The sequence below is a fragment of the Plasmopara halstedii genome (genome assembly GCF_900000015.1).
Source record: "Plasmopara halstedii genome assembly, contig: Scaffold_1651, whole genome shotgun sequence".
Lineage (NCBI taxonomy): Eukaryota > Oomycota > Peronosporomycetes > Peronosporales > Peronosporaceae > Plasmopara > Plasmopara halstedii.
This window is the reverse complement of record NW_020188562.1, coordinates 301749-319315: the sequence shown is the minus strand read 5'-3', so window position 1 is coordinate 319315 and position 17567 is coordinate 301749. Positions and strand designations below refer to the sequence as shown.

The 17567-nt window shown below is 45.5% G+C and overlaps 1 protein-coding gene across 1 annotated transcript; it reads left to right on the top strand.

The window, feature by feature from the left end:
• Positions 1 to 7233: 7233 nt before the first annotated feature.
• On the top strand, positions 7234 to 7529 carry PHALS_01930 (uncharacterized protein; the record flags this gene model as incomplete). Its single annotated transcript, XM_024716415.1, has 2 exons — positions 7234 to 7307; positions 7376 to 7529. 2 exons carry the CDS (start codon positions 7234 to 7236, stop codon positions 7527 to 7529), a joined length of 228 nt encoding a protein of 75 aa, XP_024582016.1.
• Between the last annotated feature and the right edge of the window lie 10038 nt (positions 7530 to 17567).

Here is a 17567-nt window from a genome sequence, read left to right as displayed (position 1 = left end):
TCGCATTGATCCTACATACGTAGGATCAATGCGACCAAGACACTGCAAACAGTTCTGACGAGCCCACAGACCCACTAACATTTCCGTAAGTTAGTAGAATACATTGTTAACAAGTAGTGCCGCCCACCAGTGATCGACTCTCATGAGCTCTACCAGCTATGGCGGCACGTCATAAACATTCATTATCTCGTCGTGTGGCCGATACTAAAAAATGCCAATTTTGGATGCAAACTTTAAGCAACGTAATCATAACGGATGGCTTGAGGTACCTTATACGGTTTAGAGGTCTTCTCGCAACAAGGTTCTTCTGCACCTCACGCCGAGGTAGTATTGGCTTAAAGTAAATGAGCCAACAATGCACAGGGGTTGATTTCGTTGGATCAATTCAGAAGTGGGGGATCCAAGAGTTTTTTCAAGTAGATTAGTTTATCTTTGCTCTAATCAATTCTAAAAGTTCACCATTTGCGCAATGAGTAAGAATAGTGCGTCGCCTTACCCCTCGTACAGCGGGATGAGCCAACTTTGTGAATAAAAAAAAGCAGACTTAGAAGCCTGGCTTGGATGTGAAGGCGAATATTTATCACATCCAGCTTGTGCTTCTTACAGCCTCGCCCATTTTGATGTGGCAGCAAGTAAAGATACCAATTCCGTTTTGAGATTGATTAAGGTCGAGCCTCACTCGCTAATAGAAAAGGTGCTGCGCTAAACAATGCTGCTTTTTTCAGCTTAGTTAAAGACCGAGAGTTTGCGAGGCCATTAGATGTGACGGAGCTAAACAGTCTTGCTGAAGTGAGAGGTCAAATAGTTTCAGATTTTCGCAGTGTGGACATCTTTTCTACTTAAGCAGATATTAATATCATCTCTGGAATACCCACCACGTTGGTAAGCCGCTCCAACTGACTAATTTGACTTCTCCCACGCATAGCGTGCAAGAAGGCCACTCACCTCTCGACAACATACAAGCCCAGTTTGTCCATAGTTCTCCACCTCTATATTTTGCTTCAACGTCGGGACTCGTTCGTAGCACCTCCCCAAAGCGACACCGTGACCTCATCTTATGACACCTATAAATTTGCGGTTGCTGCTACCACCGACCTGTGTCGCCGTCCCGCCTACACAAGATAGACTACCGCGTCCTTCTACAGGCTTTTGCTATATGTTTTCTATTTTCTTGTGCACTAGCATTTGATTGAGAAAACATAAGAGATACTTTTGAAGGGTATACAGGTGTGAGTTTCGTAGCTAAGGACTGCACTTACAATATATCAACATAATACGCCTATTATATAAGTACAGCTTACTGCATTTGCGTGACTCTGTGTCGAAAAAGTTTGCATCGAAATGAGAGACAGTCATCCACGCCAACTTGACAGAATAAAGCGTTTATTTTACTGTTACTAAACCTAGCTATTTCTAAACAATCAAGCCTACCGTATACAGCGGTGTCTAACGGTCAAGTAAAAAGGTTAGCATGGACGTTTGAGGTCCCCATAACATGAGATTGTGCATTCAGCATTAATGAACTAGCTGTTAACGCTTCCACATAAGTTTGATCTCAAAAGTTCAGCTTTTACACCAGACAACCTTTCAAAGGCTAACGTGAGTGCAAGCTCGAATTTTGCCCCCCCTGACCATTAATGATCTCGGTATAAACCGTCATTTCCTGTACATCAATTCAGGCTCGCCTCTATTGCGCCTGTAATGTTTTTACCATCAACAAGTATAGATTCTAGAGCACTAATCAACGGAAACACTGGTAGGCATTTGTTGGCAATTAGAAAAAAGCCGAACCTCACTCGCTAATAGGGACCGCATTGTACTAGGCGACCCTGCATTTTCTCCATGGAATATAAAAACAAGGAGTGACAAGGCATTGGCGGCAACAGCGCCTGCGCAATATTGTTAAAGGAGAGCGGTAAACCTCAGTGTGCATGAGGGTTTGTTGACCTCACTTTGTTGGCCTCACACTTAGGTGTGAACCACATGGGTTTGACACTTACATTGAGTAAAGGTGATCGCTAAACAAGCGCACACTTTTCACACAGATCTTCTCCTCACTTGCGGCATACAATACATACCGTTACGGGCCATTTTCTCATTTGAAGTCCTCTCCTTAGCGTGCTCTTTTGACCACCAATCCACTTAGAGAGGTGTGGCAGTTGCGCTCGACGACGTGAGCGCCATTCTTGAACAGGAAGCTACATTTTTTTCCAATAAGAGTTGTCACGGCGGCCCTTTAAGTCCTAATACAGTAATTTGTACACACGGCAGAGTTGTATACGGAGAAAAGGCGTTCACTACGCCCCGACTCGTATACATACGGGATATGAACTGTGTATCCGATTTTTAAGCAAAATGTGGAGGACAACCCGAAGCGTATAAAATGACGAACTCTAGCTCGTTACTGAGAAGTTGAACTGGCTCAGTGAGCGAAGCTTGTACGTTTGCAGGCGCCAGGGTTAGAGCAAAATTTGCAGACCCAACAACGTCGTGATTATGTAATTGAAAAGCCGCTAGCCGCGCGGATGCAGACCCCTGACACGTCTATGCGTGCTGGGATTTGTGCTAAACGAGCGCTTGACAGTGCTCAGCAAACGGTTCTCACCCCTCAGGTCACGATTTCTTTAGAGTACTGGTGCAGCAGCGACCGGGAAATTGTGTTCCCTGACTATGAATCAGCCTCATAAGCTTGTTTCTGTAAAAATAAACGCAAGGCTAGGGTGTTTTTCACCGCTTGACTTTGTCACAGCATGGAAGCTAAGGAAGATAATAACCATATATTCCTTGCGAATGATCACCGTGTTCAGCATCACGATCCTGCTAGTTCATTTAGTTACCAAACTTAAAATTTTGAGCAGCCTTGATGTAACACTCTAGAGGCAAGCTCGTTTCGCTGGGCGAACTTGCATCTTCTTCGAAGGGAAAGTGTGCTAAGACATAAATGGCAATGGCGCCAGCGCAATCTTGTGAATGACTAATCAATCTTCAACGAATTTTGAGGTGAGGGAATGTTATCCTCACCAAATCATTCGTCACGCACTGGCTGGATTCCGCCTTGGTGATCCCGCCGGTGCACTATACGTTCCGCATGGATGAAATCCTTCTCTCGCCCATCAACGATTTGTGTTTGCATTCTTGATGATGACAGCACGTTGACTTTTTTAGAGAGTCTCGGCTTGCGGGCGATTTTGAATCTGGATACAATCAGGGATCCTTTTTGAGCTATGTCGTGGTAACGCGTGGCTTGTGGCTTCTATGAGATACAGAATCGTGTCGTAGGCCTGACGCAGAAGACGCTGAAAAAGGAAGGCGTGATACATTGTTTCGTCTTTAAGAGAGCTAGACAAACAAAAAAATGAAATGTTAATGTAGCTTCAAAAGCCAACGTAGAAAAAAAACACCTCTAAAAGAAGCAAATAGTGTATATCATTCGTTTTCTTGCTACAACCGCAAAGGCTTTGATGTAGCGGGACCAAAATATATGTTGTATAGAATGCAGACACTGTCTGTGTAGGTAGGTGTACAGTATCCGATAAAATCTTACCTTATAAGTCTACTGTCATCGATTGGGTGCTCTACTACGTCCTGGCCTTTGGCTATAGCGTTGCGCACTCGGCGCTTGACAATCGACTTCATCTTGGCCCTTGTCTATGGCGTTGCGCACTTGGCGCTTGACATTCAATTTATGTCGATGGAACTGCCTATTTTGCTAAGATGTCTAGCCGATCGAATACCAGCAAGTCGAATAAAATCAAAGACGTACCCCCCCCCACCAATACCATACTCACTTCGAGGTCGGATTGGAATGATTCTCCCCAGTACCGCGATCGCTCCACGTATGGCCTCTGAAGAAAAATCTTCATCATGCGACGAACGCGTTCTATCTGACCATCTGTCTGCGGATGGTAAGTGATTGGTATCCTCAATATGACCTCAGCACCTTGATATTGACACGCTGCTAGGTATGTATCTTGATCCATAAACATCTCACCATCAAAACTAGGCAAACACTTTAGTCAGAGAAACCTTGGCTATCAACACACCGGTAGCACTGCCGCTGACAGCGGAGAGATGGGGAATCTGCTAAAAAGCTCACACTTATGAGCTTCCAAAACTGTGCAAATCTGGTATACTTGCCGAAGCTGACTTATGTAGCGAGTGTTCACTACTCGGCATCTTCGCGCGTGCGCACATAAGTGTCTATCCAGGTATACATTTTTAGTCCACCAATATTTAATGTTTGCTCAGATATACATCGCTTCTCTTTGGAGGTAGGCGCCTGGTGTATCTCGAGCGGTTATGTACTTGAAATTTACGTCACGAAGTACCAGCACTCGTTGGATGTCTTATGGGTCTGCGCTGTAACGAAGTAAGCATTGAGAAAAGGTTAAATAGGGCAAAGGTGCAACTGAACGCTTTGACAAAGCGGCTTCTCAACTCGCAAAATTTAATTCTCAAGGTTTGTTACTACGCCACATATGTTGCTTCTGATCCGTACGCTGTACGTATAGCCTCATCGAATTTCAGCGCCACCATCGTGACACGCACATTCCATAGCCGGGGAGACGCGAAAGCGCACTATTATCACATATGGCTAACTTAGTTCAATACATGATTTTTCAGAGATAAATATAATGCCATTCTTGATGTCACGTCGTCGCTATTCGCAATGTCACAAGATCTGTTTCGATCACAAACGACTTGAAGCGAATCTGGTGCACGCTAAGCTTGGGTTGCATACTATATTGCAAACAGCTCATGAGCAAAATGGGCGATCCCTGCTGCGTTCAGCTGGCAAGACTCAAACGTGATGATATTCATTGGCATCTTCTTGGAGTAACACCGAGCCTATAGCAATTACGCTAATGTGACAGATGACATACGATGACCAAAGGTATAGATTTGAGGAACTTATGAAAAATTTTATGGCACAATCTAAAAACCATCTTTTTTACAGCACTCCAGCATCAATTGACATCCTTCTTGAACTGATCAGTACAGAGACGCGCCGCCCACCACTCGGAGATAGATGATTAGACGTGTCCGGCTGATTGCGAGCTAAAAAAAATCCAAAGCACTTGCGCAAAGACTCCGCGGTGCTATACTGAATACCCCGCGCTAACCCGAATCTCGAGAGTTTACACTTGATTTTTAGATGGTTGATTAACTAATATGTCCCATACACAGCGCCACAAAGTATTTCCGGTTTAGGTGTCGGTACCGTTCGACTTTTTGATATCGGTCTGGCTACTCATTTCATCAATTATTATATTTTACCCAATAAATTTAGTGTCATGCGTCGAGTGATCGACAATATCAACTTGCCGATGCCAGAAAACGAAACGTACCGAAAAACGCAATGGTTTTTCATGAATAATCTCAACCTGATTAACATGCATTTTGTGCTGTCTCCGAGACCTAATTGCGTTTACGGTACAGTCGAACGTTCCCGGTTGAGCTGAAAAGACATTATAATATACTTCTAATAGTCAATATAAATGTGATCGAGGGAGCGCCAATTTATAAGCGGCAAAGGCACCAGGGTAATCAGGCCGAAAGAGGACTTTAACCTCCCCACTTGTTTTTGCAGCGGGGGTATCTTTTCTATTTCACAAGATAATTCCAATATCTCCTATTTCCACTTGCACTGCGTGGAAATGTGCCACTCTTGCTCTTTAAGCAGTGCCCACGAAGGACGATCTTTTGCAGCTTGTCTTTGTGTGGATTCTCGGTAAGGTGTGGACGTCGACTTTTTCCCAGAGTCGCAGCATTTGGTCAAGAGTGAAATTCGAAAGTATGCGAATGCTCTCTTCAAGTTAACCAACCGTGCGGAATGCCCAGCAAAATGCAGAGGGTCGTCCCGTGTAGTGCCCTTCAATCTCCGTTTTTATCCTTTTGGATAGCTTAAAAAGCTCTCTAGTGAAGTCACGTGATTTTCAACAGCAGTGAAGGTATAGTGATAAACTTGTCACTCGAAGCTCGCTCTGTCAAACATCAAACCACGCACAAGTTGGACAGCTGCGTATCTGAAACTGGCTTGTTAGGCTGTGGGACGGGTGAGTCAACGTGTCTTTTTCACACAGTGCTCGACGTGAGTGCGACTATTTGGGGGTATTCAGTTCTTAAAGTGTATATCGCACAGAGTCACGAACATACTCGACCGCTGCCGCTCTAAAGAAGGATGGTTCTTCTGACGGGTGGTCATCTGTGAGGTCCGTATGTGCTCGCGGATCAATTTTTTAAACGCTTGTTTTGTTCTCCGTTTGGACAGAAAGGAGGCCCGCAGTAAGGTTCACGCCTTGGTTTGGCGTCAAACATCAAATGTTTCCATCCATGATCTCGACGTGATCTAGGCTAAAGACTCTTGCGCTTACAGATGGACAAGCTGGACTCCTAGATACTGATTTAACGCGTTTGTAATAAGGTGGACTTTGACGTGAATCCAGCTGGCAGGCTTTTCGTCAGATTATCGGAGACGTAATGCATGATCCGTGCAGAGAAGAGGCGAAACGTAATGAACGGCTTGTTATCCGTGATTGGCCCGGTCATATATATCTCAAGGAGGGTGGAAGATCCATGTTAGGACTACAAGATTCGCTACTGCCATTACCATTGAAGAACACGACGGCTGCAACTTGAAGATTATGGTGATGCCGGCGGCCGCGAGGACTGCGTCTTTCGCACAGACTTGCTAAGTCAAATGATGGTCTCGATGGGCGTGGACTTTCAATGCAACTATGCTCGCTAGAGCAGGCACGGAATGGTACTAAGGGCAGAATGATGTTCCGAGCACATCGTTGGCATGTTAAGTGTTATATTTTGTACAATGTCCTAAGTAGATGGTGTCCATATCTTGGTGCTGATTGGTGAGATGTGCTTCGTACAATAATATTGTGTACGTCACAATTCATTTTTGTTTATTCATGCAAAATCCACAATTGTATAGTTGTACAGAACTCACACTACAATTTTGTGTAATGAGGCAGTGCTCAGAGGTTTTAAAGTTTTATACTGTTCGTGGAATAGAGGTCAGTGAATCACGTGGGCTGTTTGCTTTGCGTCAATCGAAATAGATCGTTCTATGCTCATACATATTAGAACATATTTATCTAAATAGCAATATATGTCACTCGAGAGTGTAATTGGAGCAACGAAGTACTAAGCCACTTGAGAGAATCTTAATTTCACATATTGTATTCGCGGACCCACCAGGTCAAATTTTCTTTGTGCGAGATGCACGTCAACTGTGTTACAGTATATGCTCTTCAACTGCTGGTGGTCCATCGGGGAACTCAAGATCTAATAGGGTCAGATTCGATATCAAAGCGCCTTGTTTACGCATGCCTTTCTGTATAATCAAAGCGCCCGGAAACAGAGGCGTGTATGGATTTTGCCACAGCGCGGCGGCAAAACCAAACAAATTGAAGACTCAATCACGGTGGGCTTGGGTCGAGTCGGAAGGCGCAGGGTGTAATGGAATTGTTGCCGTATGTACACATGACTTGGCTACCCTTAAATTAACAATATAGCCAAGATTTGTCGAAGCAAATTATCAGGATTACAAAGGAGCATCAGTGTACATCGTACAGAAAAAGCTTTGGCTCAATGAGTCACATTAACAAACCCACAAAGGTTGAGCTCGTACGCTTGCAGAGCAAAGATCCAAAAACAAGTAGAAACTTACCCATCTCTATTTAAAGGGTGGTATCTCTTTAGAACTAAGTTATGTTAGCTGAAAATCAGATTCATCTGTACGTACTACATAGCATGATGCTAGCACCAACATGTCATACGGACTCCTCGTCTCAAAAGTTACACCTCCTCATCTGTACCACGGCTTTACATGGTTATTCATCATAGAACCTGGTTTTGGCACTTTTCACATAAGCGATGCATTATGCCCCAAGACCCAGAATTTTCGGTACAATCTAGTTAAACTCAAGAGATAACGGACCGAAAATTGCACTAAGAGCACTCACTTCGCCTGACGCTCTGTTCCCATTATCGCGGCCTGCTCGCATGAGCACAGCCAAATTAAAGTGGGTCTCGTGTAAGTGCCCACAAGATGAAACGATCCCTGAAAAGTGCTCCACTTCTCGCGAGCCATGATTGGCAATATATACATGGTGTTTTACGTGCGGAGAGGTCGCTGAGATTTTTCGAGAGCCAACCTGACACCTTCACTACTAGCAAAACATACAGCCAAGCGCATAACGAGGATGTCGCGTACCCAACATTACGCTTCACCCCTGTATGAGCTGCGCTCTCCATAACTCTCCCCTGCAGCGAAGATTCACACCAAAATCTCATGACGACATGAAGGCTAGCTAAAGCTGACCAATGATGCCTAGATTGACTGTCAGCAAGTAAAAAAAAGTCATTGCAAGATTTGCAAACTCAAGTACATCGTATGCGCGCGCCTCCAGCCCATAATTGACCCGCGAAGGCTTTCTGGCGCGTTACCAATCAGACTTGGGGTGGGCGAGGCAGCCATGGTGTTTAACCGGTTTGCGACTATATAAGCCAGCTTCAGCAAAGAAAACATCCGACTGGAGCATTGACTAAAGCTGGACTTTGCGAAGTACAAATCCTTACGTAAACCTCGAGGCAGCCAGTTCATTCTTTGCTGTAGGCAGCCTTGCACATCCCAATTGGCCTGCTGCATAGCTATAAGCCGAGGCCTTCATCAAGACCGGGCAGCGCTTAGCGCTGAGCTTACTTTTTATGGGGTAAGCTCTGGATCTTGTGTACATAAACCATATACATTTGGAACAATTGTATAAAAGAAGCAGGTAATGTACACGAGCAAGTGTCGAGAGTGAGCATCCACTCGTGAACGGAGAAATCAGAGTAGTCCAGGCAGTTACAAGTCTCCTTGACTACCCCACGAAGAAGGTTAAATATGTTTATCAAGCAGAAGAGAACATTTTTAAGAGATATGTGGGAGAAACGATGAGGGAAGTTGATATGGCTGTGGATTCGTCTATTTTCTAATCAGAGCAGAAGCGCGTTACGCTTGCGTACTCGAAACTAGAAGGCCACGCGCGAGAATAGAAACAAAAATGTAGAGCTGTGGTAAAAGAGATGTTTTATACATCGAAGGATTTGAATTGACAGATGTTGTGGGTCTTAGCACCGCGTTACCAGGGGGACTGCGTGTGTTCGAAATAATTGTCTACCCAGAAGGGGGGACGAGAACTAGCGAGTAGTTTAAAGAAGCTTAATACTTATGCAATGACGTCAACCATTTTAACGGAGGCAGATACAGTCACATTCCTAATGAACGGTTTCGGAACGGGAGAAATTGCAATTGAGACCTTTCGCGTCCTCCGTACTATTTTTGAGAAAGCGGTGGGTGTCGAATTATATGCGGCACATAAATTTAGTGCTGCGGTGGCCGAACGGGTTACTGAAAGTGTGAGGTTTATCAGTGTGTCAAATGCGATATACTCCAGCTGTGGTAAGAAATAAAATAGAAATTAATATGCCGTGCAACTTGACGTACGCGCAGATGCTCATATGCTGGACAGCAAAAGTCTTCCTCATTGTTCCTCTCCTCGCAAGAGGAGTCAGAGTCCCACGCAAGAGCGGAATGAAGAGCCTTTTGCGGGGAGTCGTCTGGCCAAGAGGGGCTTATTGAGATTAACTGGATTCTACTGTATTTGGGTAATGGAGTGAGATTCTAGGATAGATGGGGATTCTAACTGCTACTACCCACGCACCGGGATCTACGGAACGGTGAATTGCTCTCAAGAGCGGCGTATAACAACGTTCAACGCACAACTATCAAAAACGTATACAGTACAGAGGCATTGAAGATGCCAAATACGATTGTGATACTCATGCGTCTTGCGACAAAAAAACTAGCAATGTGCTGAAGCATAGTAAGCCTTTTAGTAAAGTTTGAAGAATTTGTTATTGCGGACTGTTGTCTTGATCAGGAGCCGCACTTGAGATACGCTCTCATTATAGGGATCGAGCATCACGAGCCATGGATCAGCAGGAAGTCACACTATTCGGTGCCATGCACTACTTTTTGGCAGAACTTTGGCAATGTATAAGCCCTCCTCTTTCATGAAGCACAAGCGATCGTATTGCTAGGTACCTCGAGCAGAGCCTGATCGGCATGTGCAGCAGGCAGTCGAGGTGTCAGAATTAGACAAAAACAACTTTAAAAACGCGTTCTTTATGGTGTATCTCTTTTACGTCAGAAAAGAGCGACTGTATGTTGCGGTCATCTGATTGTATTTCAGACAGGTAGAAAAACTGCGAGTTATTGTCTTGGGAGCCAGACTGGTGATAAGTTATACGACTGGTTTTCACATTTAGTTAGCAAATGATACATGCGCAACATCAGCCCGCTTTCTCAAATTTGATAAAGAGTGGATATAATTGTGGGTGGTCTTGGTTTTTTCTCAACATAGCCTTCTTTGGTGCCATGCACTTGAAGTTTCTATGTGACGGGGTTGCAGCCACATTTGCCACGTCGAATGAGCCCCGCTGGATGTCACCGGCATTGACTCGTTTTTCCTTTACAGCCATCTGGAAAAGGCTTTGCTGCATTATACTCCAACATGAAAGGAGATTACCAGACGTATGTACCCGATTACTGGGGGGCAACTTATAGCTTTGGGCTGCTCTACAAAGCTCACGCGGCATAATCTACTGAAAGACATTTGTGCAAACAATGCCGTTTTAAGATAACCTTTACTAAACATTTGGGAAGCTTACTTCCCGTTTGTGTCATGTAAGTCCATAACCAGATTATTAACTTATGGGGTTAAGCTTTAGCTGCCTTCAAGACTTTAAATTTAATGGCGCTTACGCTACGACAGATATACTACAACTACTACTGGATGTGGATGATTTTACAGGTCCAAGTTCACTAATTTGTTCACTGAAAGACACGATATGAAGGCTCGAATATAGAATTAATGGAGACCCCGTATCACGGTCCTTCACGAATGTCCAAGATTATAATCTCGTGCCGTGCATGGAGCCTCGATGGGCAACTTGTTATTGATAAAGAAATCGCAACTTTGTTAAGTTACTATTGATGGCGCATCAATACACTGGTACTCCCGACTTGCCGTTGCGACAACTTAGCTTTATGACCAACTTTACGCCAAACCCCATGTATATGGACTGTAGATTATACATGGGATCGCTACGCTCTTTTGATTCTTTCAAATATAAAGCTCTGGCTGCAACATAATGCACTAGGAGTCTGAAACAAGATTTAATGTAGAATTCAACATGTCAATCGCCTGTTAACATGGGTGTATAGTCCTCGAAGACGTCAAACAATTGTTTTGGGAATTGTCCTGTAGCTCGTTATCAATAGAATTATTGCCTTGGACAGATCATGATTGCACTACGATGGTATTTGTAAATGTTTATCAGCTTACGCGTAATGCTACTAAGCACTGCGGAAGATTTGTTTCTTAAGTGGCACTCGTCATTATTTGTTGTTGTGTTTGCCGTGCGCTATGACTACATCGAAACAAGAAGCTATGCATTACTCAATATCAATCTTTAGAGTTTATGCGCTCACCCACACTTGAGCTTTCATTAAGTTGCATTTTCGAAGTTATGACTATACCTTTGCTACTATGAATACAAAATCTTCGACATTGAGACTATGGCTTCAAGATACCTTGGGGGCTGTGGTATTGCGTAGTCAAATCGACTTGGGTGCTGTATTGTATTATGTTGGTGGAGAAAAGCGTGGAACGCTGAGCAAATTATTTGACTAGACAGAGATCTAGACCCAAAAGATGCAAGGCATCTTTTGGAGTCTTTGTTACGGGAAACTTTAGAAGATTACCACCGCGTTTCGATAACAAGAAGGTGGTGGATCACCGTCCGGGCCAAGTACTCAACACCAATGCACTTAATCGCTCGCAAATTAATATTTAAGTCCCTTTGTACTTTATCGATCGAGTGAGCATTTTCAGCGCCCAGTATCGACTTCGCTTACGGAAGTCAATTTACAATGTAGAACTTGAAGTGGATAGACAGTCCGCTTTTCCTAGGCAATGATTACTTTGTTGGCTCGACGCATAAAGTTTTGATCTTCAAAACACAGCCTGATCCGAGCAAGTCAATTTTTTGCAGCTTGCCGACCGTAGGGTTTTTGCAAACTCGAATTGATGGTTTTTACTCGCCTACGGGGTGTTTTTCAACTGATCACTGACATGGCTGCCTTCATGTCTTGTATGTAATAGCATGCTATACTGTATTATACATTTACTAGGTGAATTAATATTTATCAACGTTATATGTACCCTAACTGCTCCACGAGGAAGAGAGCAGCCCCACTCTTATCGACTAATGCAGGCGGAAAGCGGCCCTTCCTTCCTCGGCTGCTTCTCTAGTAATCGCTCGGGTATGATTGACCCTCGAATCTCTTCTTCGTGTGGCCGATACTGAATTAGATTAGGTCTGGGTGTGCTAACTGGTCTTCGCATGCAATTCAGCACGGAGTTGTTGTTTTGTATCAGAACGTAGATCAGCTCTCTGGAGATGGGATAGAACGCTGCACGGTCTCAACAGACCTCTCGACAACTAACTGACTCGTAACCCCGGGATCGTAAGCCCGGGACCGTGATGATGCTTTGGAAAGCCAACTTAAATTAAAGGATATGTCTGTATCTTCTCCTGGATGTTTCGACTGTCAATACCCTCCCTACTTGCCATGACCAGTGAATGGGTTGATGTAGCGGTGCCTCAACTTAGTATTATCGGTTGCAGACGCAGCACGCCTTGGTACGCTAACCGTACATTATCAAACCTCTTCCCTCACCTGACATTTATGAGTGTTTTGCTAGCCGCTGGCATCAACATATTGCCGCTCCAAAATCTGGCTCTCAGTCAGAGCGCCTCGCTCACGGCATATGGCACATGACGCTCACTGACATTTGGATAAACCCATAATTTGGCAATGATGTGAGGTCGGGCTGATATCTTCAATATTTCGACAGAAATTGATTCGTGGCGATTAAAATATTACAACTCTCGGTAGGCTAAACGATCTGATTTTTTTTCTTTTCATGCTCAAAAATTTCTTACCTCGCTCTGGCATCGGCATAATACTGGCAATTATTCTGGCTTTGTCATAGCACTGTGCACTCAACGTTTGATGCTCTCTGTCAGTGATTTGCACTGATGTAAGCCAGGCTGAAAACGACGAGTCGGATTGTATCGACACATCTAAGACGAAAATAATTAATGGCGGTATCAGTAAGATACTGAGGCCAGCCGAATTGCGACCAAAACTTGAAGTAAATATTGTAGAAGCGTGCACTGTGTTGATTTAGGCAAACGAAATGATTGTTAGGAATTTGCTCCAGCACCGCAGTTTCTCCGTGTATGTGCTTTGAACAATGCTTTCCACCAAGTGATAAACGCTTTCTGGCTGACCATATTAAGAGCTTATCGCCCATGTATTTTACTGGCAGCATTGAATTGCTCAGAGGGTTCACAAAGAACACAGTTCGGATGTTCAAAATAGTGTCTTTTGGAAATAAGAACTATGGACTGCCAACAATCTACTAAAATCGGTAGATTGAGAGAAGGCGCAGACACATGCAACGAGGGCTCAACCCATTGAGGCACTTCACACTTGCTTACATATGTTATTACCTACATAATTACACGCTGGGCCACTACTACATAGCGCTCATAGAGCTACATATATCTCCTCGGTGTATAGCTGTGCACTATCGTCTACGGTAGACACACCCTGGGTCAGTCTCGACGCCCTGTATTGCAGATAACATACGGCATCGCCGTATTACCTCTATAGAGGTTTTGCGTCTCGTTGAGACCAGTGGGAACAGGCACTCAGCGTCGTCCAGTATTCCTACTTTCTGCTCCATCGGAAGTTTGATGCAATTGACAACATCCGACGAAGAGCTAGTATTTTTGGAGTCATCGTCTAGATGATAACGTGCCACCCCACCCGCATCAGAAGGGACTTGCCCAAGATGCCTCAGCCCTCGTCCGACTATGCCACTCCTGGTATGAAGCAACTGCTTCGATTGTGAGTATTTCTCAGTGGATTACATGTCACTCCACACGCATCACTGGGGCTTCGCCCACGATGCCTCGGACCTCGTCCGACCATATCACTCTTGGCATGCAGCAACTGTTTAATACTTGAGCAGTGATCAGTGAGCTACGTGCCACTTCATGTGCATCACTGGGGCCTCGCCCTCGATGCCAATGACCTCGTCCGACCATACAACACCTGGCATGCTGCAGCTCCTTTGATACTTGAGCAGTGATCATTGAGTTACGTGCCACTCCACGTGCATCACTAGTGCCTCGCCCTGGAAGCCTCGGCCTTTGGCCGACCATGCCACTCTTGGCATGCAGCAACCGCTTTGATACCTTTGATACTTGAGCAGTACTCAGTGTACTACGTGCCACTCCACGTTCAGCCCGGGAGGCATGCTGTAAACTCTTCTCCGATACACCTTCCTTGTTCGAAATCTCGGATTCTCCAAGATCCAGCACATTGACCGTCCCGGTTCAGTGCCCGCGTTAATAGCGCTTCTACTTTCTAGCAGGGGTCGTTTCATTACTCACAAAAACTCCACCAGGCGACGTGCGCGTAGCGCCCAAGGTCTTCGAACTCCAATCGAATCCAAGGCTCATGGCTTCAACCATGCCATACCTAGGATTAGGTCACACCTTGCATCCAAGTCTACGAGTAAGCAGCGTTCTACGCTATCAAAGTCAAGAAACTTGACTCCGAGGTCCACAGGGACCCTCGGCACCATGACAGCATAATTGCCCGACGACCCGGAGTCGATAACGATTTTCCATGGCTTCCAAAAGGCCTCCACGGTCGCTTTTACAACCAGCAAGCCTGGCTAGCATAAACGTTCCGTGTTCAAGATACAGAGCTCTTCCGGGCTGGGCTTGATGCCCTCTGCCTCATTGAGACTCAACAAAACTCAGCTCTTCCACAGTAGGCAATCCCGCGCCAACTGGATTATGTCATTTCTCCGCAGCAGCCTAGACAGGTGAGAAGCGGGACGTCGATTTGATGAGCCTTGGCGTGCCTTGCGCAGGAGGCATCCAGTCCGGAGGTGGCGGGTGTCTCCATAGACAAAACATTGTCGGGTGTTTAAACGCTGCCCGGCAGTTTGGATCTCTCCAACCGCTTTCTTAGCATAGCTGTGATCCATTGGCTCAGGCCTGCTTGACGAGCAGCTGGAGTGTGCATTCCAACCAAGTCGTGCCGACTTATAGCTGAATTCGACATTCAATGCCACATTTCCCGCTTCTTCAAAAAAAGACGGATGCACACGGGACTTCAATTCTGGCCACGCCAGTTCGGAGGCTTTCAATAAGGACAGTCACTATGACCGCCTCGGGAAGAGGATCTGCTGCCATCCCGGCACTGAGAATTCGCAATTCTCGGACAATTCCACACATTTCTGCATGCCCTGTTGGGTGGTAAGGAAACGCGATTGCACGCGATATGCCTGGTTAGGCGGCGAGAACACTACCAAAAGCAGTAACTTCAACTTCTAGGAGGTGAACGCTGCTTCAATCGAAGTGCCGCTCGTCAGTGCCTATTCTCGCGCTCGCCCACCAAGCTTTAAGATAGCTAGCACCACGCGCTGTTGCTCGTTCGGCCTCTCTTACCCAGAGCAGAAGAATCTCTCTATCCTGACCATCGAACGTCTGAACGCTCACTATGAGCGGCCTAAGTCATCCGCCGTCCGCGGTGGCGTCATGTACGCACTCGCCGCCGACACTTTATGCTGTAGGTGAGCTAGCAGAGTATTTTCATAGCTTTAAAATGCCTCTAGACGGGCACTTATCTCTTCGGGACCTTGCAAAACTAGGTGTTCCACACTTTTGAAGCCAAGCAGGGACATCAGCCATTTAGGCCCGTCCTGCATGCCCTGGGGCAAATTGGAGTGGTGCTCCATCCTCCCAGAGGATCAGTAGTAACGACTGAGGCGTGGATTGACTACAAGTGCGACCATGCGCAGCGGGGCTGCCGAAACTCCCTGCTTTGAGGAGCCAAGCTAGGGTCATCGACCTTAAGTTCTGTACTAAAACCAGTATGAGTGTAGCGGATAGCAATCCGCTACCTTAAAGAGTACTCAAGATCTTAACCAAGGTAAAGACGCTCAACCTTTTTTAATCGAAAGTGTATTTAATTGTTTTATTTGCGGCAGAGCCGCCTGGATCTAATATATATGCATAGCTACTGGCAGCCCTGCCACGTAGTGGCTTCTTGTTACGGTATAGCCACACGAAGGTGTGATTACACCGACTTGTGCAATCCACACATTTGTACGGTCACACCATCTTGTGTGACCCGTCTTTTCATAGAAGGGTACGTGTAACCCCGTTACATTTTGGGTATGTGTATCCCCGTTACACTCTGGGTACGTGTAGTCCGTTACAGGCAGCAGATGTGCTTGCGCGTCGTATCGACTACGAGGTTTCGCGTTGCACGATAGCGACAATGATTGATACGTTCAGCGTACGGGTCAGGAGCAAGACGGCTTGCGTTGCTGGAACTTCTGGAAGCTGGTACTATAAATTTTGAAACCACTTTCTTAAGGCGTATGATTGCGCATTGCACTATTATTACTTAGTCCAAGGCTTGCTGTTTTTCCGCACCAACCCACTAACTTGCAGAAATATCACGCTAGCGAACTTAAGCGTAGAAAACGGGAAGTTACATGGTTTGACTTCATCGGAATAGAAAATAACATACAGCTTGGTTAGCGCTATGTAGTGGCGGACCGAAATGTTCAAAGTGGGTAGTTAAGCATGCGCGCAGGTTCAAATCATGTCAACAAATTCAACCTCTTTGCATGCATCACGCGCCTTCGGCGAGCCTGCCATTTCTTGCAGAGTGTTATAGTATGCTTTAGTTTGGTTATTCTCAACGTCTCAAGAAGGCTAGTCCAGCAGCAAGCAATTTCGAAAAAATCATATACACTCGGCGCTCGCCGAGATTCTCGGTGAGCGCCGATGAGCCGCCAATCTGAAATAGCACGCACGAGCCACCCGGAAAAGGATCCGACTCGCCAGCACTGCTCGATAAGAATGGACTGGTACACTTTCACATAAATTAATGAGCTAACCAGCATGCTGTCATCAGTAGCGGATTAACAAATACCATTACTCCCAAAAGATTCAGTTCTCGCAATTACAAGACTGTTCTGACGCCGTTGTCGCTTGCGTCCTGGTTCACTTTTCCTCTACATCGTTCCTGAAAAAAAGGCAGAAACTCTCGGCGCGGCGTATTATCTACTAGCAGACGAACCCGACCTTGTTTAAAGTCTGAGACTTGGTCGGTAGCTGTGACCGCTGTCCAGTGGTGATGCGCGGGACTCTTAGAGTAAAAATTAAATGTGATTAGCGTTTTCTTGAATGTACACGTTGCACTTTGTACTCCAGTCGGAGGTCTTCATCTTTGAGGTAGACTTGTAAAGATTGGAGACGGATGAGGTAACATGAGATCACCACCCAGTGTAGAGATGTGATGCTCTTCGGCACCCTCACCAGCATCCAGTATCCTGACATTA